The sequence below is a fragment of the Ursus maritimus genome, unplaced genomic scaffold (assembly GCF_017311325.1).
Source record: "Ursus maritimus isolate PB19 unplaced genomic scaffold, ASM1731132v1 scaffold_26, whole genome shotgun sequence".
Classification (NCBI taxonomy): domain Eukaryota; kingdom Metazoa; phylum Chordata; class Mammalia; order Carnivora; family Ursidae; genus Ursus; species Ursus maritimus.
The window spans coordinates 2,705,120-2,731,396 of record NW_024425119.1 but is presented as its reverse complement, the minus strand read 5'-3'; the positions used below and the strand labels follow the sequence as shown (position 1 = coordinate 2,731,396).

Sequence of the window (26,277 nt, the reverse complement as noted above, 5' to 3'; positions counted from 1 at the left end):
ATTCAGAGAAATCTATTGATACCAGTAGATGGTATAATTTAATACTGTAAGGATATCATTTCTGCCTAAGTTAGTATATACATCAATTCCAATGAAAATTCCCAGCAGTAGTTCTTTAGAAACTCATTTTACTTTAAGTTTTACATGGGCAAGTCACAAAAGGATATATCATTTCACTTATAGGAGGTACCTAAAGAAGTCAGATTCATAAAGATAGTAGAATGGTGGTTGCTGTGAGTTGGAGAGAATGGAGAGGTTTGTTTTTGTTTTTTTTTTAAATTGTACAGTTTTTGTTTTGCAAGATGAAGGGAGTTCTGGATGTTGAATATACAACAGTGTGAATGTACTGAACACCACTGAACTATACACTTAAAAATGGTTAAGATGGCAAATTTTATGTTTTGTGTATTTTACCACAATTGAAAAATTTTAAAAATTATATGGACAAATAAAGCTATTCTAACATTAACGTGAAGAGGAAAAGATGAGAGATCTACCCTAATAGATCTGAAAATATACTCCAGAGCCATAAACCTAACCAGACCAATCAGTGCACCCCTGAATGGTGTAGTACTGGCACAGGAATGAGCAGATAGAGCAGTGAAAAAAAAAAATAGAGTTTAGACATGTATGTAGAGGGGAGCATCATCATAAACTTGCTAATTAAGTGTGTGTTAGAAAACTGACATACTATATGGAGAATAAAATTGGCTATATACCTGGTGCCAGATAAAACAGTGAATTCCATATTGATTAAAGACCTCATTGTGAAAGAGAAAAACAATAAAGCTAATCAATGAAAATGTATCTTAGGTAAGATATCTTTAAGTGACACCATCAAATTTAAGTATTTCTGTTCAAGAAAGAATACTACTGACAAAGTTAACAGATGTGTGACTGATTGGGAGAAGATAATTTCACTGCCTCCCAAAATAACAAAGATTGATATATAGAATAAAAAAAGGATGCTTATAAATCTGTAAGAAAAATAAATAAACTGAGGGCTTCAGAGGGGAGGGGGGTGGGAGAATGGGATAGGCTGGTGATGGGTAGTAAGGAGGGCATGTATTGCATGGTGCACTGGGTGTTATACGCAACTAATGAATCATCGAACTTTACATTAAAAAAAAGATTAAAAAAAAAAGAAAAAGAGACTATAGGAAGGGAGAGAAGGATTTAAATGGACAATTAATAGACAAGGAAACTAACTGGTTAACAAATAAATGTAGCATGGGATCCTCCGTCTCGTTAGTAAACAAAGAATTGCAAATTTCAGAGACAATGGAATGCTACATTCCATTGATGAAATGGGTAGAAATTAGAAAATGAGTTAATATTCAGTGCTTGTAAGGATTTGGGCTAAGAGGAACATAGATGGCATAGTTGGCTCCAGTAATACCATTCCTGGGTGTGTTCCCTAGAGAGAATTTCCCACTGGCCCACAGGAGGACATGTATAAGGATATTCACTATAGAACAAGGAATTGAAGGCAGCCCAAATGTTTTTTACTAGAGGGGTTAGATAAGTAAAATACAGTGGATGTATACCATGTAATACTATGTAGAAGTCAAAAGCAATGACCTAGAAGTATTCCTAGGGCCATAGATATATATATTTTAAAAGTAAGAGACAGAATGAGGTATATAGCATGCATATAAATTAAAAACACATATGTACATAAAAATAAGCCTCTGTATTTCTAAGTTACATGCATATTCAGTAACACACACATTAGAATGGCTGTGCATTGAATGAGGAATGGATATTGGATGTGGATGGAAAATAATTAAATAAGACAACAGTAGAACTTCGCATGGATAGTTTTAAGTGAATTGAGGATTAAGAGTAATTTAGTTCTTTCTTCAAGTTGATGGGTGTTTGAAAACATTAATTCTGACTGTGTAACTACTGTGAGGTATGTTGGGTATGGTGTATTTAGCACATTGATTCTCAGAGTTGTTTTGGCTGATCTGTCTGGCAGGGCAGATGTCCCTGTTTTTCCTCATCCCTTCCAATGCCACACATCTGTCAGCAAGAACTCTTAACTAGGGTTGTTCTGAAGGGTTATTCTTTTTGGTAGCTGAGGGGCTTGGAATTTAATGGTGACACCTGGGTAGCAGACCTTGGCACTAAAGGGATAGGTATTTGTAACCGAGGCTCCTGCGTAAATCCAGGACTTTTCTGGGAAAAAGTTGACTAGAAAAAATTCCTCCTTCCAGTATTAGTTGACAATATGAGACACTGATTTACCTGGTCTTAGGGTTGGAGGAAAGGTGTCTTCTTAGGAGCTTTGAGTTTGAATATGCACAGCTGCTGTCAACACTGACTTTAGTCCCTGCAGAATCCCACAGATGAGAGCTCTGCTTAGAATGAATTTACAATCCCAAATTACTTAATCACCTATGGAATTTAACCTACCCTGAACCAATATCAGAAGTAAGAACAAAGAGAGTGATTAGACCCTTAGGAATATTGGGTAATAGAATGAGACCATAAATGAAATTACTAAAATACAGGATGGAGTAGTAAGCATAGGAGCACTCTTGAGAATGGAGAAGAAGATATAACTTATTGGGCTGTTGTGTTAGGACTGTTGAGGCAGTGTAACAAAGGTAGCCTAGCTATAGTTGTTTAGTGTCTTTTAGTCTTGGCTTTGCCACTTACTTGTTATGTAAGTTTATACTTTTTGTGCTTCAGTTTCCTTATTTATGAGAAGAATAATAGCATTACCTCATAGAGTATTGTGAGAGTTAAATGAGTTAATGCATGTACATATTAGCACTCAGTCAATATTACCAATATCAAATACATGAAGGAAGGATTTAAAACGCGAGCAAAGGGCAAAACACTATAAATAATACCAGGCAGGTTGTTAAGGAACAAAACAAGGTTTTTAGATATGAAATACCTAATAACTAAAGTGAAAGATCAACATAGTGGTTTAGCTGCAGATTAGAGAATGTTACAGGGACAGTTAGTGAATCAGAAGATACATCTGAGGAGATATTATCCAAAAAGCAATAAGGCGCAGTTAGAGATAGGAATTAAAGAGAAGTCTGTTGAAATAAAAATCTAACATATTTATGTGAGTTTCAAAAGGATAGAGGAAATGGGAGGCAATTTTAGAAGAGGTAATTGCTGAGAATGTTACTGACTAGGTGATAGGAATGGACCTTCAGTTTATGAGCAAATAATTCTTGAGCAGAAAGATATCCACACCTACCATGAATCACAGTGAAACCATAGATAAACTGATTTTAAAAACCACCAGAGAGGAGAGATAGTTTACCTACACAGGTTTAACAGGCCAGCAACAGGCTTTTCAACAGCAACAATAGGAGCAAGAGAGAATATGGTAGAGTGAAAAACTTTGGCAGCTCATAATTCTGAACCCATTGAAATATCGTTCATCGGTGGAAGTAGAATAAAGACTTTTTTTTTTTCAGACTAACACAAACTGAGTTTACTACCTATGGATCACATAGAAAGAACTGCTAGAAAGAACAAAATTGTCTCTACAAGGAAGGAGATGTAAGAAAGAGTAGTAGAAAAGGGATATTAATGTGACAGGAAAAAAACCCAATCAAATATCAATGTAAGAATTTGGCACAGACCATATAGGACCAGTGCCATTAATATCAAAACTTCAAAATAATTGAGGTTATCCAATAAAAGTGAAGACTTTTGGAGAAAGATCATAAAAGGTAGAGCTTATCAGTTGCTTCTAGTCGTTGGTATAATGTTTTTAAATGATACAGCAGGTGAAATTCTGCATCTAAATTATTGTTGTCTTCTCCATCATAGGACTGAAAAGAGTAGGTTGTATATTTTAATAGTGGAAAAATGGAAGTGAGGGCCTAAGATGTGTGAAAAGAAAAATTATAAGAAAGCATCCAAGAGATCTATTCAAAGTGTGATTCAAAGACCAGCAGCCTCCATTCACTTAAGAACTTATTGGAAACACAAAATCTTTTTTTTTTTAATTTTTATTTAAATTCTAGTTAGTTAACATACAGTGCGTTATTGGTTTCAGGAGTAGAATTCAGTGATTCATCACTTACGTACAACATCCAGTGCTCATCATAACATATCACTCTTCTAGCCCATCCCTCACCCACATCCCTCCATCAATCTTCAGTTTGTTCTCTATCATTAAAAGTCTCTTATGGTGTCTGTCTCTGTTCTCTCCCTCTCTTTTTTTTTCCTTTCTTCCCTCTTCCCATATGTTCATCTGTTTTGTTTCTTAAAAACCATGTATGAGGGAAATTGTATGGTATTTGTCTTTCTCTCACTGGTTTTGCTTAGCATAATAAACTCTAACTCCATCCACATCATTGCAAACGGCAAGATTTCATTCTTTTTTATGGCTGAATAATATTCCATTTTGGTTTGTGTGTATGTATACATGTGTGTATACCACATCTTCTTTATCAGTTCATCAGTTGATAGACATTTGGGCTCTCTACATAGTTTGGCTATTGTTGGTAATGCTGCTATAAACATTGGGGTGACTGTACCCCTTTGAAGCTGTATCTTTGTATCCTTTGGGTAAATACCTAGCAGTGCAATTGCTGGATTGTAGGGTAGTTCTATTTTTAACTTTTTGAGGAACCTCCATACTGTTCTCCAGAGTGGCTGCACCAGTTTGCATTCCCACCAACAGTGCAAGAAAGTTCCTTTTCTCTGCATCCTTGCCACTTTCTGTTGTTTCTTGTGTTGTTAATTTTAGGCATTCTGATAGAGGTAAGGTGGTATCTCATTGTAGTTTTGATTTGTATTTCCCTGATGCTGAGTGATGTGGAGCATCTCTTCATGTGTCTGTTGGCCATCTGGATGTCTTCTTTGGAAAAGTGGCTATTCATATCTTATGCCCATTTCTTAATTGGGTTATTTGATTTTTGGGTGTTGAGCTTAGTAAGTTCCTTTTAGATTTTGGATACTAACTCTTTATCAGATAATGTCATTTGTAAATATTTTCTCCCATTCTGTAGGCTGCCTTTTAATTTTTTTGGTCGTTTCCTTCGCTGTGCAGAAGCTTTTTATCTTTTTTTTTTTTTTTAAAGATTTTATTTATTTATTTGACAGAGATAGAGACAGCCAGTGAGAGAGGGAACACAAGCAGGGGGAGTGGGAGAGGAAGAAGCAGGCTCATAGTGGAGGAGCCTGATGTGGGGCTCGATCCCACAACGCCGGGATCACGCCCTGAGCCGAAGGCAGACGCTTAACCGCTGTGCCACCCAGGCGCCCCAGAAGCTTTTTATCTTGATGAAGTCCCAGTAGTTCATTTTTCCTTTTGTTTTCCTTGCCTCCGGCGATGTGTCTGTCTAGTAAGAAATTGCTATGGCTGAGGTCAAAGAGGTTCTCTCTATGTTCTCCTCTAGGATTTTGATGGTTTTTGTCTCACATTTAGGTCTTTCATCCATTTTGAATTTATTTTTATATATGGTCTAAGAAAGTGGTCCAGTTTCATTCTTCTGTATGTTGCTGTCTAGTTTTTCCAACACCATTTGTTGAAGAGACTTTTTTCTATTGGATATTCTTTACTGCTTTTTCAATTAGTTGACCATATGGTTGTGGGTCCATTTCTGGGTTTTCTATTCTGTTCCATTGATCTGTATGTCTATTTTTGTGCCAATACCATACTGTCTTGATTACAGCTTTGTAATATAGCTTGAAATCTGAAATTGTGATGCATTTAGTTTTGTTTTTCTTTTTCAGGATTGCTTTGGCTACTCGGGGTCTATGGTGGTTTCATACAAGTTTTAGGATTATTTGTTCTAGCTCTGTGAAAAATGCTGGTGATATTTTGATAGGTATTGCATTAAATGTGGAAACACAAAATCTTGAGTCATACTTTAGACCTATTGAATCAGAGTTTACATTTTAGTTTCCTTAGTCTGTGAAGTGCTATAAAATGTTTTGTGTTTTGGCTGGGGCCGGATGCAAATAAGATTACTAATCTGTTATTGGTCATCATTTAGGAATCAAGATGAGAGCGGTTTTTGAGATAGGCTTTGAGCAAATGTCACTTTGCTTTTCAAATGAGAACAAAGAGGATTGCCCGGTTTGTGTACCTTATCTTTTTCGTAATTGCTATTTTACAATGGAATTGTTGGAGGACCTTGAATTAGAAAGGTGATCACTGGGGCACCTGGGTGGCTCAGTTGTTAAGCGTCTGCCTTCCCCTCAGGGCGTGATCCCAGCGTTGTGGGATCGAGCCCCACATCAGGCTCCTCTGCTGTGAGCCTGCTTCTTCCTCTCCCACTCCCCCTGCTTGTGTTCCCTCTCTCGCTGGCTGTCTCCATCTCTGTCAAATAAATAAATAAAATCTTTTTTTTTTTTTTAAAAAAGAAAGGTGATCACTAAAAGTATTAAAACTAGGTCATCTAAGGCTAATTTTATATTATTCTTTGGTCGTATTTTTGGTTTGGAAGATCAGGAATATATGAAAGATAATAGTAAACCTCTTCTTCTTCAAGGCATTGGCAAGGCAGTGTAAATAAGATGGAGAAATGTAAGCTAGATAAGATGATAATTAGGTTTCTTCATACTATAATATGAGTTTTCCTCAAAGATAGTGTTTAATGATGTATGTTAACCTACATAAAAGTTTCTGGTGGTATTATGTATCTCTCTAACCTTGACTCTTCCTTATTAAATATTTTTATTAATGAATCGGATGGAAAAAAATACAGGGAAGGGAGGGGTGGGTAAATGTGCATGTTAGATAAGAAATTCAGCATTCCAAAAGATCTTTAAAGAGCAGAGTAATGGGCCTAAGCCAAGCAGGATAAAAATTTAATAGGATGACTATAAAAGTCTTTAGTTTTCTTTTCTTTTTTTTTTTTTTTTAATATTTAATGTATTTATTTGACAGAGACAGCAGTGAGAGAGGGAACACAGGCAGGGGGAGTGGGAGAGGAAGAAGCAGGCTCCCAGCAGAGGAGCCTGATGTGGGGCTCTATCCCAGGACTCCGGAATCATGCCCTGAGCCGAAGGCAGATGCTTAACGACTGAGCCACCCAGGAGCCCCAAAATCTTTAGTTTTCTATCCTTCCCTTTCTCCAAAAAAAAGCTAGCCAGTCGGGGCACATGGGTGGCTCAGTTGGTTGAGTGTCCAACTCTCAGTTTCGGCTCAGGTCATGATCTCAGGGTCCTAGGAGGCAGGCTCCCTTGTCTCCCTGTCCCTCTGCTCCCCACTAATGTGTACATCTTCTTTTCTTTCAAATAAATAAATAAATAAATAAATAAATCTTTAAAAAAAAAACTAGCCAGTAAATAAACAAAACAAAAAAACACCGAACAAAAAACAACCAAACCCATGACAAAAGTAAAACAGTCTACTTAAGTAATCCTTCAGTATCTGTATAGCGGCTGCCAGAAAACCCCCTCAAAACCAAAAACGATATGCAATCTTCAGTTGTTTTAAAAGCGTCTTGAAATAAGGGTGAAGGAATCAGCTGTAATGTATTGAATTCTGGGTATAATGATTTATTTATTTACTTTTTAAAATATTTTATTTATTTGAGAGAGAGAGAACAAATTGGGGAGAGGGGCAGAGGGAGAGGGAGAAGCAGACTCCCCGCCGAGCAGGGGGCCTGACATGGGATTCGATCCCAGGATCCTAGGATTATGACCCAGGCCGAGGGCAGAGGCTTAACTGACTGAGCCACCCAGGCACCCCTGTGTATAATGATTTAAAGTATGTTGGTACATTTAAGCATGTTTAGATGCAAAGAGTCTGAAACCATGGCATGTTAAGGAATAGTTGAAGGGTAGCTTGGAAAAGAAATGCTTTTGGGAGTACGTGATAGTCTGCATGTATCTGAATGGCTGTTATGTGGAAGAGCATCTAGCCTAAGGGGTTGAACTTGGGCCAGTGGATAAAATTACAGAAAAAAAATATTTTTTTAAACTTCTAGATTAGAGTTCGCTTTTATGCCTGGTAAAAGCAGCACATGGGCAGCCTCTAGAGAGGAACCGTGTACTTGGGTTTTACTAGAGGTGTCCAAATACTAGAGAGGCCTTTTTAAAGGGGATACAGAGATCCAGGATTTAGACGAGAGTTTGAATCAGGTGACCTTTAAAAGTCCTTCCAAGGAGGAAATTGTCTCTTTCTGTGATTCTAAGGGTTCCACACAGAAAGGATGATAAGGTTTAATTAATGTTAGTCTGATACCAGAATAAGGAAGTGTTACAGATGTGTTGGCTTAGAGGGGTCAGTGTAGGACTAGGTTGGCTGACTGTGGTGCTCTATCAGATTTGCAGAGACCAACATTAACATTTCTACTGTGGCTACATAGCTGAATACAGCTTATTACTGTATACTTTGTATAGGTGTTATCATGTTATCTTTAAAACAACATGATTTATGAATCAACATGATTGTTATGAAGATTATGAATTTTCAGGGTAAAGTAGGTGGAGACATTGATTTATTAGACTAAATTTGTAGCTTTTTTAAAATTTGTTTTGGTGAGCAAAGTACAGATAAACTGTGTACTGTGGAATGGCACGTCTGTACCCCTGGCCTTTTTGATGTTTCTCTGGGCTCTTCAGTTTTTTGTCAAGTATGAGGCTTTAGACAGAACTCAATGCGGTTTGTCCAAATAGCCTTTTAAAAAGGTTTACTTGTGGATGTTGTCAATCCCATGGCCTAATGCCCTTCATTCAGCCTCTTTCTAGATGAGAACAATGGGAGATGTAGTGGTAGGAAATTATACTCAGTGGTCTCAGGCAAATCACTTAGTTTGGGCTTTGATTTCATCAGCTTTAAAATTAGGAGTTTAGAGTATTAATTTTTTAAAAGTTTATGAAATACTGCCAAATATAGGAAGAAATGCAGAAAGTAAGATAATAAATACCATAAGATTTAACTTATATTAATGTGGACCACATTAGGTGATCTTTAAAGGTTATTTAAAAGAAAAGGTTCTTAAAAAAATCTCATTATGAACCAAATATTCAGTGGAAGATCTGTGTTAAGAATAATATTTCGTTAGAATCTCAGGGTTTTAGAACTGGTTAGGAATAACGATTTGGAAGTTGTTATTATGGAGGCGGTGGTTAAAGCCTAGCATTGAATTGGTTTCTCCAGGGAAAGTTGTATAAAGTGAGACGTGAGGAGGGGAAAAATGACAGAGGATTCAGTGAAGAAAACTGAAGAGGTGGGGTCAGAGAGTTAAAAAGTGAATCATATTGGCAAAGCCAAGTAAGGAGTTATAGGAAATAAGCCATTGTATCCATGCAATTCCTGTTGCTCATGTGTATTTAGAGAGATGTATTTATTGATGTAAAATGAAAGAAGGTTAAGATAACTTAAGATAATTAATAGTTCTGTGATCAGAAGTGAGAGGCCAGAAGAGCAAGGTAGCCATTTTTCTGTTCATGTCCATTGGTAGAGAAAATCTTGTAGAGAAAAACCTTCTGTTTTTGTTGAAGTTGGCATAACCTGTTTGCCACAGACCTTGATTCTTGGCAAGCTAGGTGCATGCTGTTCCTCCAGTGCATTTGATGTGAATAAACAAGGTCTTATTCCTCCTGCCAGGCATGGTATTAGGGTGATGACTATGTGTCCTGCTAGTCTCTGAGGGGCTTTCCTGCATACGTTTTTTGTGGTTTGCAAAATATGGACCTCACACAAAATTATACTATGAACTTAGCTCACTACTAACGAAAAAGATCAGTGTAGAATTCAGAGCAATTAATCTAGTGGTAGCAGAGTGGTTTTTGTGGTTATTTTTATCTTAGATTTCCTGACCAGCACATTTAAATTCTGTATTGAACGACAAAAGCAGACCAAGGAAAAAGTGTATGAATTGAATATTTAGTAAAGAAAAGATGACTTAGTAATTAGAGTATGAATTTGAGTAATTTCTGTACCTAATATTTGTGATATGAGATATTTTTTATTTGAAAGCCTGAATTTCCAGCTGACTCTTATGCCGAAGGTTTGTGTCTATTACAAGAGTTTTCATTTTTTACCTTTTTCAGTCACCAGTTCCTGTGGGTCTCATACCTGACATTCCCTCAAAATGGCATGCAGGTATTTATGACTGGTTAGCACTGGCACATTTATGGGTCACTTAACTGAGTGAGGGATCTAATGTAAAAATGCAGCTAGAACATCAAGGTACTCTTGGTAAAGAAGCAGCAACATGAGGTCTTAACAGTAATTGTTCTATGGGACTTTAGTATATCAGAATAAGAAACATTTAGAAATGCTGAGGGAGGTATTCCTGCTGTATTCTGATTCCTTACCCACTGATGGCAAACATTTCATTTTTTGAAATTAATGAAGAGAAGAACTGAGAGACAAGAAATTAGGCAGTTAAGACTTACCTATAAGTTTAAATGTCTGGGCTTTTTGCCTTTATAAAAAGAATTTAATAATGTATTTTGGGAATATTGTGTGAAATGTTTTTTAGGTGAGTTACTTTGTTTTTTGCTTGTTGTTATTGGGATCTGTGGTACATGTTAGAAGTAGAATATACAGTATACAGAATACAAATTAGAATGTAGAAGTTAGGTACAAATGATTTAGCATATGATTTATTTATTTTTAAAATTTCTGACATGTATACTTTTCTAAGACTTTGCAGAAGAGTCAATGGATTCAATAAGCACCTTCTTGAATCACCGTGACTGATGCCCTGTAATGGATTCAGCTAATAGAAACCAAATCTGATACTGTCAAATAGGATTAGTAGCCACGCAGGCCAGCTTGAGCTGTCCTGAATGCCAAGTGGATAAGGGTCAGTGGGCTCTTTTGGCATCTTAAGCAGCTGATTGTTGAATTTCATATTCCACAAAAGTCCTTGCTCTGTGGTGGCAGTCCTTTTCTTCAAATTGAATCAATATTCAGTTCTGACATTTGTATTGTGGACCTTTTTGCTTCTTTGCATGGTAGAATGTTTCTGATTTTAATAGGTTGGTGAAGAAAAACCAAGGAAATGTAAAGACTTTTGTCATCTTGCACTTTAGAAAGGACTATTGGGGAACTCTGTGGAAATCACATAATTCATCTTTGTTTTGCATTGGATTTTAATTCTTTCTCTGAGATCTTTAGTGCTGAATTCAGGCACCAGAACTGGACATTTTTAGTGGTAATATCTCTTGGGTTCACTGGGCTTGATGTATTGTCGTTCTGTTTGTCAGCAAAACATTTTTTTTTTTTATTATTTTAATCTTTTCTTTCTCCATGTCGCTGAGGAAAATTTTAGGTAGGCTGGTTATCTTGACACATTGCATTTCATAAGGTATTCAAGGGAAGAACACATTTAGGTCTTCTTTGATTTCTTTTATTGTAATTTTCAGCATATAGATTCTTTACATGTTTTCTTAGATTTATAGCTAGATATTTAATTTTTTTGAGGGATTGTAAATGGTTATACATTTTAAAAATTGAAGTTCAATATTGGATCATATTTAATTTTGTTCAGTTTATAAAATATCTACATTTTTAAAGCAAGTATAAATATTATCTATTTTCTTTAATATTACTGTTATTAAGACCTATTTCAGGCACATGAAGTATAGATAAAAAATTAAACACTATAAAATGATGTCATGATGTGAAGTTTTAAATTTTAACAGAGTTGGGTTTACCAGTATTTTTTCTTTATGATATATCCTTTCTGTGTCTTTAAACATGAAACCTTCCATGCCTCAGTGTCTTAAAAGCATTTTCCTATATTTCCTTCCAGTACCACAGTCAAGATAATGAGCATGCCCCCATGTTTTCTTGTGCCTCTTTGTAATCCCTTTCTTTTGCCTTTCCCTGATATTCTTTGCTACTTTCCCCTTCTCCCTCTTCCCAGGCAACTCTTGATCTGTTGCTGTTCTTTTCCGTTACTATAATTGGTGTCCCATTTTCTAGAATTTTATATATATGAAATCATATAGTATATACTCTCTTTTGTCTAGCTCTTAGTGGGGTAGTATATTATATAATTAGTGGTTAATATTGTAGGATCTGGAGACAGACCAGTTAATCTTAAATTCCTGCTCTGTTGCTTATTTATTTTTAACTCTCAGTTTCTCAGGTTGCCATGGGAAAGTGAAATTTTCCACAGGGAGAATGCAAGTGAAGAAGATACAATGCTTGAGGATAGAATTGGAAGGATTTTTAATATACTATATATAAGGTTGGCAAACATATACATGACCATATGCAGAAAGGTTTAGAAATCTGAGGATAGAATGAAGAAAACCCTTTAATTTAGAAGTAAAGATTTGTAAAATAATTATGACTAAAATAAAACGGAGATGATAGGAGGCTGTGTTTGAAAGGATTGCTCGGGCTGGGTGAAAAACAAGACAAACAGAATAGGGATGAATGATGAAAAAGAGATGATAGGTCAGAGGTTATGCTATGCACACAGAGTAGGTTTAGTAGGTATAGAAGAAGGAAAACGGTTGTTTCAGAAATAAGAATTTAAGAGTTTGAAAGTTTTTAGGTGGCCCTTTCCAGAATATAGCAAGGTTACCATCTATCATATATTAAAATAGAATAGAGGAAAATCAGAAGTGAAAACTATTTATTGAGGGGGCATGGTTGAACTTGTGGTGAAGAATTATAAATGGAACCTACAAAGATTACTTCCCCAATTTCTGGCTTGGTGGAATGAGTGGCATTGAAGTGGTTCGTAGAAGTGTAGTTTAGCGGAGTGAAATCTGGTTTATTTACATGTTTTTCCTTTCCAGCATAGTCCAAGATAATTTGTAAGTATCTAACTATAGAGTCTTAAATGAGACTAGTCTTGTGGGAAATTTTCCGTAGTACTTAACAGTAAGACTACCATACACACCGTATTGGTTCTCAGATACCTTATAGTTTAGGTATAATATTAGATTTTTCCCTGAGAGTTTTGGTGTACTCTAAATGTGAATCATTACCATGTCACCTGTTTTTTCTTTGTGGGTTGGTTAATCCACAGACAGCTAGGAAAAATAATATAGGACAAGTCAAGATTAAAGATGTTTTATAGAAACATACTTGTATCTTAGATTTGCACTTTCAGTATTGTAGCCGCCAGCTATATGTGGCTATTGAGCACCTGAAATATGGTAATCCAAATTGAGATACGATGTAAATATAAATATTAACAATATGCATTGGACTTTTAAAACTTAGTATGAAACAATATAAAATAAAATAGCTCATTGATAGTTTTTAATATGGATTACATGTTTGAAGTGACAGTGTTATAGATAGATTAAACAAGTTATATTATTAAAATTTTTTGTTTCTTTTTTTTTAATATATGCTTGAACTCTAAAATTTCATATGTGGTTTGCATATGACTCACATTATATTTCGGTTGAACAACACTGTCCTAAGATGAAAGAAATCCACCTCCCTGTTTTGCTATAATAAATATGTAACTATTTGCTGAATTGTAAAACCTTAGTGTAAAAGCAAAAAAAAAAAAAAAAAAAACCAAAAAACCCAAAAAACAAAACAAAAAAAAAACCCAAAATAATTTGGTTTGTGCGTATGCTTAATGAAATTTGCTTTGAATGGATTTAAAAATAAGTACTATCATTAGAGTTCTAGTTATTTGAAAGTTATATTTAGTGGAAGCTGTTACTAAACTTGGGGGATAAAGGTAACTGGATGCCAGACTTTAGCTGACTGTCTTTGGGCCTGAAAGTGGACCTTTGCTTTCCTCTGCACGGTATCTCAGTGCATTATGGGATTGTTGGTCTAAAAAGCACCATTTTCTACCTCTAGTGTCTGTTATGTGATACAGTAAGTGTCATGCTTGGTGATGCTTATGGTTTTCTTTCTAATTTTAGATTTTCTAAAGCAGTGTAACATCATTTGGGAACTTGTTAGAAAAACTAATTCTTGAGCCCCAAACCCATTGAATCAGAACTCTGGTGGCTGGGCCTGGGAAATCTGTTTAAACCCTCCAATAGAAGTGGCAAAACTCAGTCTCTTTATAACAGTTCTCCATTTTGCCCCTCGATTCAGATCTGTTTATCCTGATATCATTGCATAATTAACTGATGTAAATTTATTTTTATTACAGAAGTGCTCATAAGGTTTTAGGGTTTAATTTCTAAATAGCTTTAATTATATTTAGAGTGGTATTTTATTTGATTCTAATGAAAGTTTACTATGTAAGTATCATTTGGGCAACTGTACACATGTATTTGGGAGGGATTACATTCCTTTCTTTTCATTTAATCATTTCTAAAAATGTCACATTCTTAGGTGGATGCTCTCCGATTGCGTTTGGAAGAGAAGGAAACCATGTTGAATAAGAAGACAAAACAAATTCAGGATATGGCTGAGGAGAAGGGGACACAAGCTGGAGAGATACATGACCTCAAGGACATGCTGGATGTCAAAGAAAGGAAGGTTAATGTTCTTCAGAAGAAGGTAAGGTGCATGTGTTCTGAGTTTAGTTTCCTACATCAGGCATATATCCTCATTCCTACCATGTGTGTATATATATATGTGCATATATGTGTATGATATATATGTATGCATAGATAGCCCTCTCACCCTTTGTCCTGAAATGCTTACTTTAAAAACTTTTTAAAAATGTTTATTTTTCTTTTATTTTTAAATTTTAATTCCAGTGTAGTTGAACATACAGTGTTATATTGGTTTCAGATGTGCAATATAGTGATTCAGGAATTCTATACATTACTCAGCGGTCATCATTAAATATGCTCTACTCATCAGGGACGTTGGCCTCTAGTTCTCTCTCTCTTTTTTTTAAGTAGGCTCCACACCCAGTGTGGAGCCCGACATGGCGCTTGAACTCATGACCCTGAGATCAAGACCTGAGCTGAGATCAAGAGTCAGATGCTTAATCTACTGAGCCACTTAGGTGCCTCTGTAGTTCTCTTTTATTGTGGAGTCTTTATCTGGTTTTGGTATCAGGATAATGTTGGCCTCAGAGAATGAATTTGGAAGTTTTCCTTCCTTTTTTATTTTTTGAAGTAGTTTGAGAAGAATATATATTAACTCTTCTCTAAATATTTGGTAGAATTCACCTGTGAAGCGATCTGGTCCTGGCCTTTTTTTGGGAGATTTTTGATTACTGATTCAGTTTCTTTGCTGGTAATTGGTCTGTTCAAGTTTCCTATTTCTTCATGTTTCAGTTTTGATAGTTTATATATCCTGGAATTTATTCATTTCTTCTAAGTTGTCCAATTTGTTGGCATATAGTTTTTGATAATAGTCCTGTATAATTGTTTGTATTTTTGTGTTGCTGGCTATTTCTCCTCTCTCATTTGTTATTTTATTTATTTGGGTCCTGTCGCCTTTCTTTTTGTTAAGTCTGACTAGGGGTTTATCAGTTTTATTAATTTTTTCAAAGAACCAGCTCTTCCTGGTTTCACTGACTTTTTTTTTTTTAAGTTTCTATATCATTTTATTTCTGCTCTAATCTTTATTATTTCCTTCCTTCTCCTGGCCCTAGGCTTTGTTTGTTGGTCTTTTTCTAGCTCCTTTAGGTGTAAGTTTAGGTTGTTTATTTGAAGTTTCTCTTGTTTCTTGAGGTAGGCCTGTATTGCTATAGAATTCCCTCTTACAACTGCTTTTGCTGTATCCCAGAGGTTTTGGACCATTGTGTTTTCATTTTCATGTACTTTTTAATTTCTTCTTTGATTTCTTAGTTGACCCATTCATTGTTTAGTAGCATGTTGTTTAACCTCCATGTATTTGTGGTCTTTCCAGACTTTTTCTTGTAGTTGACTTCTAGTTTCATAGTGTTGTGGTTAGAAAAGGTGTGTAGTATGACTTCAGTCATTTTGTATTTATTGAGGCCTGTTTTGTGACCTAATACATGTTCTGTTCTGGAGAATGTTCCATATACACTTGAAAAGAATGTGTATTCTGCTGTCTTAGGATTCTGAATAGATCTGTTAAGTCCATCTGGTCCAGTGTGTCATCCAAAGCCATGTCTCCTTGTTGATTTTCTGCTTAGATGACCTGTTCATTGATGTAAATGGGGTGTTAAATCCCCTATTATTTTGTTATTATCAATTAGTTCCTTTATGTTTGTTGTTATTTTATATATTTGGGTGCTCCCATGTAGGGTGCATAAATATTTACATTGTTATATCTTCATGTTGAGTTGTCCCCTTTATTATTATATAGTGCCCTTCTTTATCTCTTGTTAACAGTCTTTGAAATCTAGTTTGTCTGATGTAAGTATTGGTATTCAGCTTTCTTTTGACATCCATTTGTGTGGTAATTGTTTCTCCATCCCTCACTTTCTTTTTAAATGATTTTTTTAAAAAAAGATTTTATTTATTTATTTGACAGAGAGAGAGGCAGCGAGAGAGGGAACACAAGTAGGGAGAGTGGGAGAGGGAGAAGCAGCTTCCCGCGGAGCAGGGAGCCCAATGCGGGGCTCAATCCCAGAATGCTGGGATCACACCCTGGGCCGAAGGCAGACGCTTAACGACTGAGCCACCCAGGCGCCCCTCCATCCCTCACTTTCAATCTGGGGTGTCTTTAGGTCTAAAGTGAGTCTCTTGTAGGCAGCATATAGATGATGTTGTTTTTTTCATCCATTCTGACACCCTATGTGTTTTGATTGGAGCAAATAATCTATTTACATTCAGTAATTATTGATAGATATGTATTTATTGACATTTTATTACTCGTTTTGTGGTTGTTTCTGGAGATTTTCTCTGATCCTTTCTTGTCTTTTTCATATTTTGCTGATTTTCTGTAATGATATATTTGGATCTTTTTTTCTTTATTCTTTGCATTTTAATTAGTGGTTTTGATATGGTTACCATTAGGTTTGCAAATAACCTCTTCTGCAATTATTAGTATATAAATATGTATAGATTTATTTATTTATTTTAGAGAGGGAGAGAGCTCAAGTGCAAGCATGACGGGGAGGGACAATGGGAGAGGGAGAGAGAATTTCAAGCAGACTCCCCGCTGAGCATGGAGCCTGACGCAGGGCTCCATCTCATGACCCTGAGATCATGACCTGAGCTGAAATCAAGAATTAAATGCTTAGGGGTGCCTGGGTGGCTCAGTCGTTAAGCAAAAAAGAATTAAATGCTTAACTGACAAAGCCACCCAGGCACCTCCAAATATCAGTCTATATTAAGTTGATGTTCATTCAAGTTTGAACCCATTCTTTCTTCCTCTCCTCCCCATGTTTTAGGTATATGTTATTCTATTTACATCCTTTTTTTGTGCATGAGTTTCTTGACTGATTTTTAGAGAAGTGTTCATTTATACTGCTTTTGTTTTTCCTACCTTTATACTGTCACTTTTGTTCTCTCCTTTCCACTCAGAGAGTCCCCTTTAATATTTCTTGCAGGACTGGTTTAGTGGTCACGAACTGCTTTAGTTTTTGTTTGCCTGGGATACTCTGTCTTTCCTTCTATTCTGAATGATAGCCTTGCGGGGCAGAGTATTCTTGACTGCAGATTTTTCTCATTCAGCCCTTTCAATAGATCATGCCACTACCTTCTGGCTTGCCAGGTTTCTGTTGAGAAATCTCCAGCCAGCCTTATGGGTTTTCCCTTGTAAGTTACGACTTCTTTTGTCTTGCTGCTTTTAAGATTTTTTCTTTATCACTAAATTTTGCAAATGTAATTATAGTATGTCTTGGTGTTGGCCTGCTGTTATTGATTTTGAGGGGAGTTCTCTGTGCCTCCTGGATCTGGATGTCTGTTTCCTTCCTTAGATGAGGGAAGTTTTCAGCTATTATCTCATGAAATAAATTTTTTGCCCCCTTTCCCCTCTCTTCTTCTTTTGGGACTTCTATAATATGAATGTTATTATGTTGATGGAATCACTGAGTTCCCTGTATCTGTTCTTGTGTGGCATAATTCTTTTATCTCTTTGTTCAGCTTCATTGCTTACCATTATTTTGTCTTCTAGGTCATTAATTTGTTCCTCTGCTCCTTCCAGCCTGCTGTTCATTGCATCAAGCATGGTTCTAATTTCATTTATTGCACTCTTCATCTCTGTTGATTCTTTTTTAACTCTTTTATGTCTGTGATAAGGGTCTCACTGATGTCTTCTTTTCTCAAGGCCAGTGATCCTTATGATAGTTGCTTTAAATTCTTCATCAGGTATATTCCTTATATCTGTTCCACAAAGATCTCTGCCCATGGCCTTATCTTGTTCTTTCATTTGGGGCAAATTCCTCTGTCTTCACATTTTGTCTAAGTCTCTGCCTTCTTCTGAGTGTTAGAAAACCCAGTTATATATCCTCCTGAAATTAATGGCCTTATGAAGAAAAGGGCATGGAATGCCCAGGGAGGGACGTGTCAAGGAGTGTCTCCTATGTGTGCTGGCTGTGCTCTGCTTTTGTGTTCTGGCTGCTCTGCCCTTCAGGCGAGTCATCTATAGAGGTTCTCCTTACCTGCTGTAGGCAGTGTTTGGTCCCTGGCCTGAATGTGGCAAGTTTTAGCTAGGTGTGCTCTGGTCTGCTTGTGAAATGAGACCTGTCACCGTCTCCACTGTAACTGAGGCCCTGCAAAACTCTCTGGTCTGGAGACATGGTATGGACAGGGGTTTGTCCTGGTCTTCTGGGGCAGGGTCCTGCTGCACTGGGACCGAGGCAAGCATGACTGAGAAGGGCCGTTCCACTAGAGACCCAGGGGGGTAGGGCTTAGTGTAAACAAGCAGCCAGTGTGGGTCCTGTGCTACCTCCTGCAGGTGGCTTTGTATTTTATGCTGAGGAGTAGGGGAAGGAAATGGTGTTGGGAAGCTCCATTGCTCCCAGAGATGTGTCTCTGTGAATGCTGCCACTCAGAGAAGTGCTCTGAGAAGAGTGTGTGATTTCCCCACTGTGTGCCCCAGATGCTTTCAGATTGTTGTTTCTGCACTGTCTGCCCCCAGGTTGTTTGCCTGCCATCTCTGCAGGAGCAGCACGGTGCCCTCCAGATTCTATTCCAGCCAAGCCTGCTGACCTTTAAAACTCCAGACTTTAATCCCCACTGCTTGCAAGAACTCATGAAATGTAACTCCTCTCATTTTCCAAGTCAGTGGCTTTGGGGAAATGTTCTCCTTGTGCTCTCCCCTGTGTGCTCCGTTCTCTCTTGCCCTTCTTTTTGACCATGGCTTCCCTCCTTCCACAGTACCCAAGATCTGTGTCTCCCCCAAACCATGTCTCTGTACTTCCTATCTTCTTCCATGTGGTCTCGTCTCTCCCTTTAGTTGTAGAGTTTGTTCTGTCAGTTGTTGGGTTGATTTCTGGGGTATTTAGGATGATTTGGTAGTTATCTAGTTGTGTTTGTGGGACAAGGCAAGCCTAGGGTCCTCCTACTCTGCTGCCATCTTCCTGCTTTGTACCCCAAGGTTTAAATTTTTATTTAATTCTTGGTTGCTCTAGAATTCCTTTGAAAAATTTTCAAGAAAAGTCATAGATGCTATGTTTCTTTCCTGAGTTCTTGCTTATTGATTTTGTGTTTTATTATTTTTTATATTTTATAACTGTTTCAGAGATATGAAGAATATAGAGAATAATAAGTAATGGTTATTATTCGGCTTAAGAAGTAACATTTCAAATACAGTTGACATTCCATGGCGTATCTTTACTTGATAGTATTGTTCTACTTTTTGTCCCAGAGTTGAACATTAAATTTTGGTGTTGCTGCATGCCCCCATATATTAGATCAGTATACACGGTTTTATACTTTTGTAACCTATATATCTATTAATGAAACATATGTGAGGAAGTATACCTTACAAATAAATATGAGAAGTATTTACCCTGAATGTAATCAGGGGAATGTAAAATAAGACTAGATTAAGAGACAATTTTATACCTATCCTTTTATGCTATGTTGGCAAAAATTAAGAAGTCTGTGACAGTATCAAGTGTTGATAAATATGACAACTGGATTTCTTGAACAGTGCTGTTGGATTTTTAAATTGGTACAACTACTTTGGAAAGTAGTTGTGAAAGTAACTATGAGCATACCCTCCCCAATACAGATACCTTAGATGAACTCCAGGACACGTGTAGGAGTGTTCATAGTAGCCTTGTCTGGCTATACAAAAACAAAACAAAACTGAGGAAACATTATACAAAAGTTCATTAAGAGAAGAATGAATAGGTAAATTTGGTATAGTCACACAATGGAACCTATTATTTTAAGGGAAAGGAATGTTTAGGATAAAAATTCAGCAAAGTAATTTCTTCTAGAGGTAGGGAAGGCAGAGAGATGGCATAAGGAGGGATGTATAAGTATCTTAAGATGGGTAATGAGTTTGTGTGTATTTAATTTATTATTATACTTCATAACATGTATATTTCAAATATTTAACATAATTTAAAATAACTGGAGGCAGTTTAAGTTTTGTTAAATTTGCATGGTACATTGATGTTTATTATATCTTTTATATGTTTCCCTCTGTTCGAATATTAACTTAAAAATTAGAAAAAAGCCTCTGTATATATACATATTAGTATTTTCTTTGAAAAAGAACTTTTCATATATTTCACTTTAAATTTATTCCTAATTTTATAATTCTAAAATTAGAATCACCTTTCCCTAGAAGTTCATTTGTACATTTTGAAACAATGTCTGATACAGATGTAGAGTCTTACTTGATAAAGTTTAACTGATTAAAATTTTTCATAAAAGTTCTCTGGCAAAAGGGTTTATTCAGCTTATGGTCAGATATGTCCAGTTATGATGAATTGATGACAGACAGTTTGATCCTCTTTCCTTGAACCAGAATTTGGCTACTTATAGTATTTGCCGATAGAGATTAACTTGGGGCTATATTGAACAAGTATAATCCTCCTCCTGCAGGATGACTTTTTAGATATTGGGAACTTGCCATTCTACAGCCCTCAAATCTTATTTTCCTAGATGATATATTTCTGTTCCTCCCAGTGTTTTCATTTGCCCTGGTTAATTTTTCTGATGGCAGTTATTTGTCTCAACTCATTTTTCTTCCATACTTTACTTTTCCAGTTGGAACTTTGGATCTAATTGCAAGAGAGATGATTAGAACATTATAAATACTCTTGGCCCTAGCTGGTATGTGATATCGGGCAACTCACTGGAACTAACTTCCAGTTTTTTCATCTATAATAGTTACCTCAGGAGGTTTTTGTTAAATGATACAATGTGTAAGAAAGTACTTTGGAACCTGTAAAGTGTCACATACTGTGGATATAAGGTATTTGTTTATTCCTTTTTTTTTTTTTAAGATTTTTATTTATTTGAGAGAGAGAGAGAGCGCTCATGTGTGCACGCACATGCGTTGGGGGAGGGGAAGAGGGAGAGGGACAAGCAGACTCTTCACTGAGCAGGGAGCCCAATGCCAGTCTCGATTCTGGAATCCTGAGATCATGACCTGAGCTGAAGGCAGACACTTTACCAACTGAGCCACCCAGGTGCCACTTAATGTTGTTTATTCTTAACTAAGTTTTACTTTGCTTAATTCAGCCAGTTAATCTTTGAGGATCTTCAGCTTTATGCCTTCTACCTGTTTATGAGCATATTCTTTATACTTTCATGTAAGCGATAAAATGTTGAATAGACCAGAAAAGGCTTTTGTGATATATTGTACCTCTTTCAGATTGATTATTTATCAAAACATTCTCAAAGCTCTTTTTGTTGTCTGTAGAATTTTTTTTCTTGTAAGCTCAGTTTGTTTTCAGGTCTAGCCTTTTTAAAAATTCTTATTTCTCTGTGTTCTTCATTCAGACCCTTATAAACCTGTCTAAAAATCTGAGTCAGTTGGAGAGATCACTGTATAATTCTTACAGTGGTGCCTGGATTATGAGCCAGTGATATACTCAGCGGTTTTGGGCTTTTTCAGGACCACTACCCATACATTTTCCTTGCTTTCTAAGCAATGCATATATTTATATACACTGGAGTATTGTTTGCTCTTTCTCCTTTTTCCCCCTTACTGAGTGCATTTATGGTTGTATAGTCAAATTGTGTGTTGTGGCTTCCCCGTCTTCCTAAACTGCCTTCATTCATCCCTTTGGTGCAGTACCTTCTGCTATGTGGTAGGCACTGTGCTAAGTACAGAGACAAATAAAATGTGGTTTCTGCCCTCAAAGTCTTAGATTTCTGGGAGTTAAAGAAGTGGTGATATACATGGTGTACAGTGGGGTACAAAGCAAAAATTTTTCTGTTTGAATTTGTGTGAAAGGAGCTAAGTCTTGAAATTGAATGAATGTTTGCTGGGCAGATGGGGAAGGAGTGAGACATCCCAAGCCAAAAGAGCAGTGTGAATGAAAACTTGGAATTGTGTTCCTTTCCACAGTGTCATGCCTTGGAATTCTGCTTTTGCTTTTTAAATATTTTGTAACAGGAATTCTTAAAAGTTTCTGGTAGAGCTTTGTGTACGAACGCTTTTTCTTTCTTACTGTGAACTCTCTTATTACCTGGTCTCTGGGAAAATTATTCCCAGTTCTTACATAATGAGGAAGCTTTCAATGAATATACTCATCTTTCTTTTCCTTTTAGTTTATTTAGGAAACTGATAAAGATAATTCAACTTTTCTTTCCTCTGGCCCTGAAGATTTTCCGTCAAAAACTGGAAATTTATCTGCAGTGGGGTATTGAGGTAACCTTTCAGGTAGAACTTAAGCTATTCCTGGAGAGATGGCTTAATTCTGCACACACTTAACCTACTTTGCTTCTTGATTCAGAGACTTACTCCATAAGGAAGAGGGATAGGTTAACTCTGTTTTTGTCCTTTTCTTGTTTTTTCTGGCTTCAGTGTTCTGTAATTATTTTTTTCACAAATATTTATTATTTTTTATTTAAGTAATATTTAAATATTTTAATCATTTAAGGAGGAATACCAGGAAACATACTACTTTGGCATTACTTTGGGTATGTTAGATATGCATTTTTTTTAAAAAAATCATTGTTTTCTGAGAATAGTAGCAGCTGTGATAATGGCTGGATTGTGAGTTACTTATTCTGCACTGTTTGTGGCTCTGTTTTGGCCACCACCGCCCACCCACAATCTTCTGACAGTCTTTAGGCAGTGTATGTATTTGTATGCAATGGGATAACCCTGGGACAATAGCAGATGGCCAAGCATGCTGTACAATGGGATTAGCATTGGGCTCCTCCTTTCCAGGGTTCTCCCCTATGGGTTTAAGTAGTTTTGTGTTACAGTAAATTTCTTATCTTTGTAATAAATCACTGACCTGGAAAATGTAATTGAGCATTTGAATCTGAGCTGCGTTCAAAACTCTGTGTTAAAATTGTACAGCTTCTTGCTTGATTGATTATAAATGATAATGTCGCTTGGAGTTTAATTTGCTGATGCAGATGTTACCATCATTCCCTTCTATGCTTCCGTAACTTCTGTTGATTTCGCCTTGCTTACTTCTCCAGTTTTCTAGGTTTGGGTATTTAGAGTTTAGATTTAACAGTAGCAGAAAGCTGATTGATATATAGAATGAGAAGGTTGCAGTTGGTTTGTTATTTTGGTCCTAGATTGGTTCAAGTCTCTTATTTTGTTTTTGGTAGGAAGTCAGAAAGAATAGGTTTTTTATATATTCCATTTGTTTTCTGTGGAGTCTTAGTTAAGATAGCGTTACTTTCTTCACTTTTTCCATATCATAAGATGGAAAGGAGAATATGTTTTATCACTAAAAAAACCCAGTATTTAGTAATTTTACTCAGAAAATTAATATTTTTAGAAATTGTCATATTTTATTTTTAATAAGGATTAATTGCAATGTTTTCTAAGTGTTACTATTTTTAAGTCACAACCCAGCTGTTGATGAAGCTAAAGAGAGGACCAAGTCAGTCTCTAATTGAATATTAAGTTGGAAACGTAATATATTTAGGCATTAGAATTTTCTTTTTTCACTCTTTTACTTATTTTTTTAATAGAACACAGTTTAATTAAATTTTTTTGTTAATGGAGAATATATACAACTAAATTCTTAAAATGTTTGATGAAGAAACAGAATGTATAGTAGATGAAGTCTGATTGATGATGATATTTTTGTTGGGGAATATACTCCATATGGATTTACTTCACTTCATATAACCTTCCCTGCCCCGTTCCTTCTACCCCCTCTTTTTCAAGTAAACCTTAAGGAGGCTGATAGCTGAACTTGGACAGTCTGATTTAACTTACAGTTTGTCAACAGATAACTTTTTAAATGATGTTGGTATTATACAAGTGACATTTTGTAATGAGTGATGAGTTATTCCCTAAGAAAAGTTTACCTTGTTATAAATTGTTTTAATTATGATATATTCCTGTTCACCATCCTTTCTACATCCAGAACATTTCTCTCCAAAAAATAAAAACAATAAAACAAACACAACACCCCTCATCCCTACATTCTGATAATTTAGAAACAATAAACTTCAGATATAAGTGATTAAAGCAACACTAGCAATAGCTGCTTTAAAATAGATGGAGAAGAACCTGCTGCATAATGAGCTATTTCTAAAGCTTAGTAGCTCAAGCAGCCATTTTTGAATGCTCACTTATTTGTGAGTCATGAATTCAGTAAGGGCTCTCTTGGGTAGTTTGTCCCTGATTTGTGTGGTGACAGCTGGGGGTGTCAGCAGTTGGATGATCCACTGCCAAGCTGGCTTTGTCACTTGCATACATTCTGTCTAGGTACTCCTTGGCCTCTGGCTACATGGCTACATGGTGCCTTTTGCCTCAGGGCTTCTGCATATGTCCTGGGTGTCCCCACAGCATGATGAGAGTTGTCGCACTTCTTATGTGGCACCTGACTCCACAGTCATAGATGTTAGAAGCAGAAGCTGCCTGACCAGTTAAGAGTTATGCTATGAGTGGGTTTGGAAATGGCAGAGGATTCCTTTTGGTATTCTGTTTGTCATAGTCACAGGACTTATCTTGATTCAGGGGGGTCAAGAAATAGCCTTCACTTCTTAGTGGAGCTGTGGCAAAACCACATTGCAGAGGAGTGTGTGAGGTGGGAGGTATTATTGTGGCCATCTTTGGAAAAAATATCTGCTCTAGTTCAACAAAAATGTTGAATAAAGGATTGAGAATATGAGGTTAAGATTTTTTGTGTGCTGTGGTGATAAAGCTCTTAGTCCCTTTTTTGTTGTCATGATGTTGCAGACTTATTAATCAGAATGGAAGAGGAATTTTTCTTTGTCTGTGTTACTCAGTGTTTTAATCTGTTATTCATAGAGTTTCTACCGTCATCCACTGTTCCCAACAGAAGTCACCTCAAATCAGAAGGAATTCTAAACAGTCTATAACTGTTTTAACCAATTCAGGAATTATCAGAGGGTATAAAAATATAAAAAAAGGAGTACAAAAGAATAAGGTGTAAAGAAAGGATACAAAGGATGGACTAACAGCAGAAGGTGAATTAATGCTACATATTTATTTTAGAGATTCACCTTAGGTGAGAAGCGCAACTGTGTAGATGAAAATTTGGTGTATTAGTGCTCTCATATGGAAGAGACTGCCATATAGAAGATAATTGGAGTGAGTACGTGTATAGATTCAAAAGAATTTTAAAGTCTTTAAAGAACAGAGAAACTTGGCTAAATTATTTTGTGTTATTTGGGGAATAAAACAGGATAAATCTTAGACTTAGCATTTTTAAGCTAGCACTAAGGGTTAATTAAATAAATTTTTTTTCCTGATTGAGCTATAATTCACATATCATAGAATTTACCATTTTAAGCTATAGAATTCATTGTTTTGTGTATACTTACAAGTTTGTGCAACCATCACATCACCACTATTCAATTCCAGAACATTTTCAAGAAGAAACCCATACCTGTTAGCACTCACAACCTTTATCCTCTGGCAACCTCTAATCTACTTTTTATCTTTATGGATTTGCTTGTTCTGACATTTCGTATAAGTGTAATTGTATAATATGCAGCTTTTTGTGTCTGGCTGGTTTTTAACATAATGTTTTCAAGGTTAACTCATGGTGTAATTCTCCACTCAAGTATCAGTACTTCGTTCCTTTTTATGTCTTAATAATATTCCATTAGGATGAATATGGCGTATTTTGTGTATCCATTCATCAGTTTATGGACGTTTGGGCTTTTTATAGTTTTTGCCTATTATGAGTAATGATTTAATGAACATTGGTGTATAAGTTTTTGTATGAACTTATATGTTTTCATTTCTCTTGTGTATAGATCTAAGAATGAAATTGATGTTAATTTCATGTTTAACTTTTTGAGGAACTGCCAGACTGTTTCTAAAGCAGCTCTGTGACATTCCTATCAACATGTGTTATTTTTCTTTTTGAAATAGTCATTTTAATGGGTATGCAGTGGTATCATTTTGTGGTTTTCACTTGCGCTTCCGTGATGACTAAT

At 36.1% G+C, this 26,277-nt stretch overlaps 1 protein-coding gene across 5 annotated transcripts in view; it reads left to right on the top strand.

Annotated features, from left to right (window-relative positions):
• The window catches only part of ERC1 (ELKS/RAB6-interacting/CAST family member 1), a 555,538-nt gene that overhangs the window by 138,695 nt on the left and 390,566 nt on the right, over positions 1-26,277 (top strand). For all 5 annotated transcript variants that reach the window (XM_040642009.1, XM_040642008.1, XM_040642006.1 and 2 more), the window contains one exon: positions 14,222-14,389. In XM_040642009.1, coding sequence (XP_040497943.1) covers positions 14,222-14,389 — 168 coding nt within the window. The remainder of the gene's footprint in view (positions 1-14,221; positions 14,390-26,277) is intronic.